Raw genomic sequence first — 887 nt, forward strand, 5'->3', positions numbered from 1 at the left:
GCTCCACCCCCCCCAGGGGTGGGCCCACCCAGCCCTTGCCTCCCCCAGCCCGGCCCCTGCTTGTCGTTTTTTGCTGCAATAGGTGTAGTTGTCCCCAGTGCCAGTGTGCTCAGGCACTGCCCTTGTCCCCGGGGGCACGCAGATAACCCTGTGTACAGATGGAAACACCCACCGAAAGGAAAACGGCCGCTGAGGCTGGGCGCTGGGACCTACCGGGCATCCCGCTCGGACAGGATGATGGGTTTGTGGTCCAGGAACCGCTCAGCTTCGAGGTCCACGGGGATGAATGTTATCTGGGGGGGGAAATAAACACAGAGCCTGGGGGGAGCTGCGCTGGGCATCGTGGGGACCCTCGGTCCTCATCAGTGGTAAAATGGCTGGGGTGTTCCTTCAGCTGGGGGCCTGGTCTTTTCCCAGCATATTTGGATGTCTTGCTTGGAAATGGTTTTTTTGGGAGGGAAATCAGTAAGGGATTGAATGAAGCCAGCACCTTGTCCCCAATGGGGTCGTGGGTGTACCCAAGCCCAGGGGGGTGTCCCAGGGCCCATGGGGGAGGTCGGTGGCCAAGGAGAACACCAAGGGTGCCCCGTCCTTGAGCCTCCAGCACAGCGACAAAGCCCCATCTCCCTCCTCGCTGGGACCGAGCTCGGCTTTGGGGGCAGCTGGGGGCAGCTTCACCCCGGTCTCAGGGGTCCCAGTTGGTCTCGGGTCCCGGGGTCCCATGTACTGCCCTGCATTTTGGGGTGCAGCCAAGCTGTCGACGGGCCATCCGGCAGCGCCCAGATCAGCGCCACGGCCGCCCTTTCCTTGGAAAAAAGCCTTTTCTGCCAGCTCCGTTCCCCGGGGCAGAGGCGCGTGGCCGTCCGGCCGTGCCGGCGGGGGCCCCC

The 887-nt window shown here is 63.8% G+C and overlaps 1 protein-coding gene across 1 annotated transcript in view; it reads right to left on the minus strand.

Annotated features, from left to right (window-relative positions):
• The window catches only part of BSND (barttin CLCNK-type chloride channel accessory beta subunit), a gene marked incomplete at its 3' end in the record, with an annotated part of 1,942 nt that overhangs the window by 377 nt on the left and 678 nt on the right, over nucleotides 1-887 (minus strand). Inside the window, exons 2-3 of the mRNA XM_009699312.1 lie at nucleotides 778-802; nucleotides 214-318 (exon numbers count right to left, since the gene is read on the minus strand). Of these exons, the coding sequence (XP_009697614.1) occupies nucleotides 214-318; nucleotides 778-802 (130 nt within the window). The remainder of the gene's footprint in view (nucleotides 1-213; nucleotides 319-777; nucleotides 803-887) is intronic.

Source organism: Cariama cristata, unplaced genomic scaffold (genome assembly GCF_000690535.1).
Source record: "Cariama cristata isolate BGI_N322 unplaced genomic scaffold, ASM69053v1 scaffold38084, whole genome shotgun sequence".
Classification (NCBI taxonomy): Eukaryota; Metazoa; Chordata; class Aves; order Cariamiformes; family Cariamidae; genus Cariama; species Cariama cristata.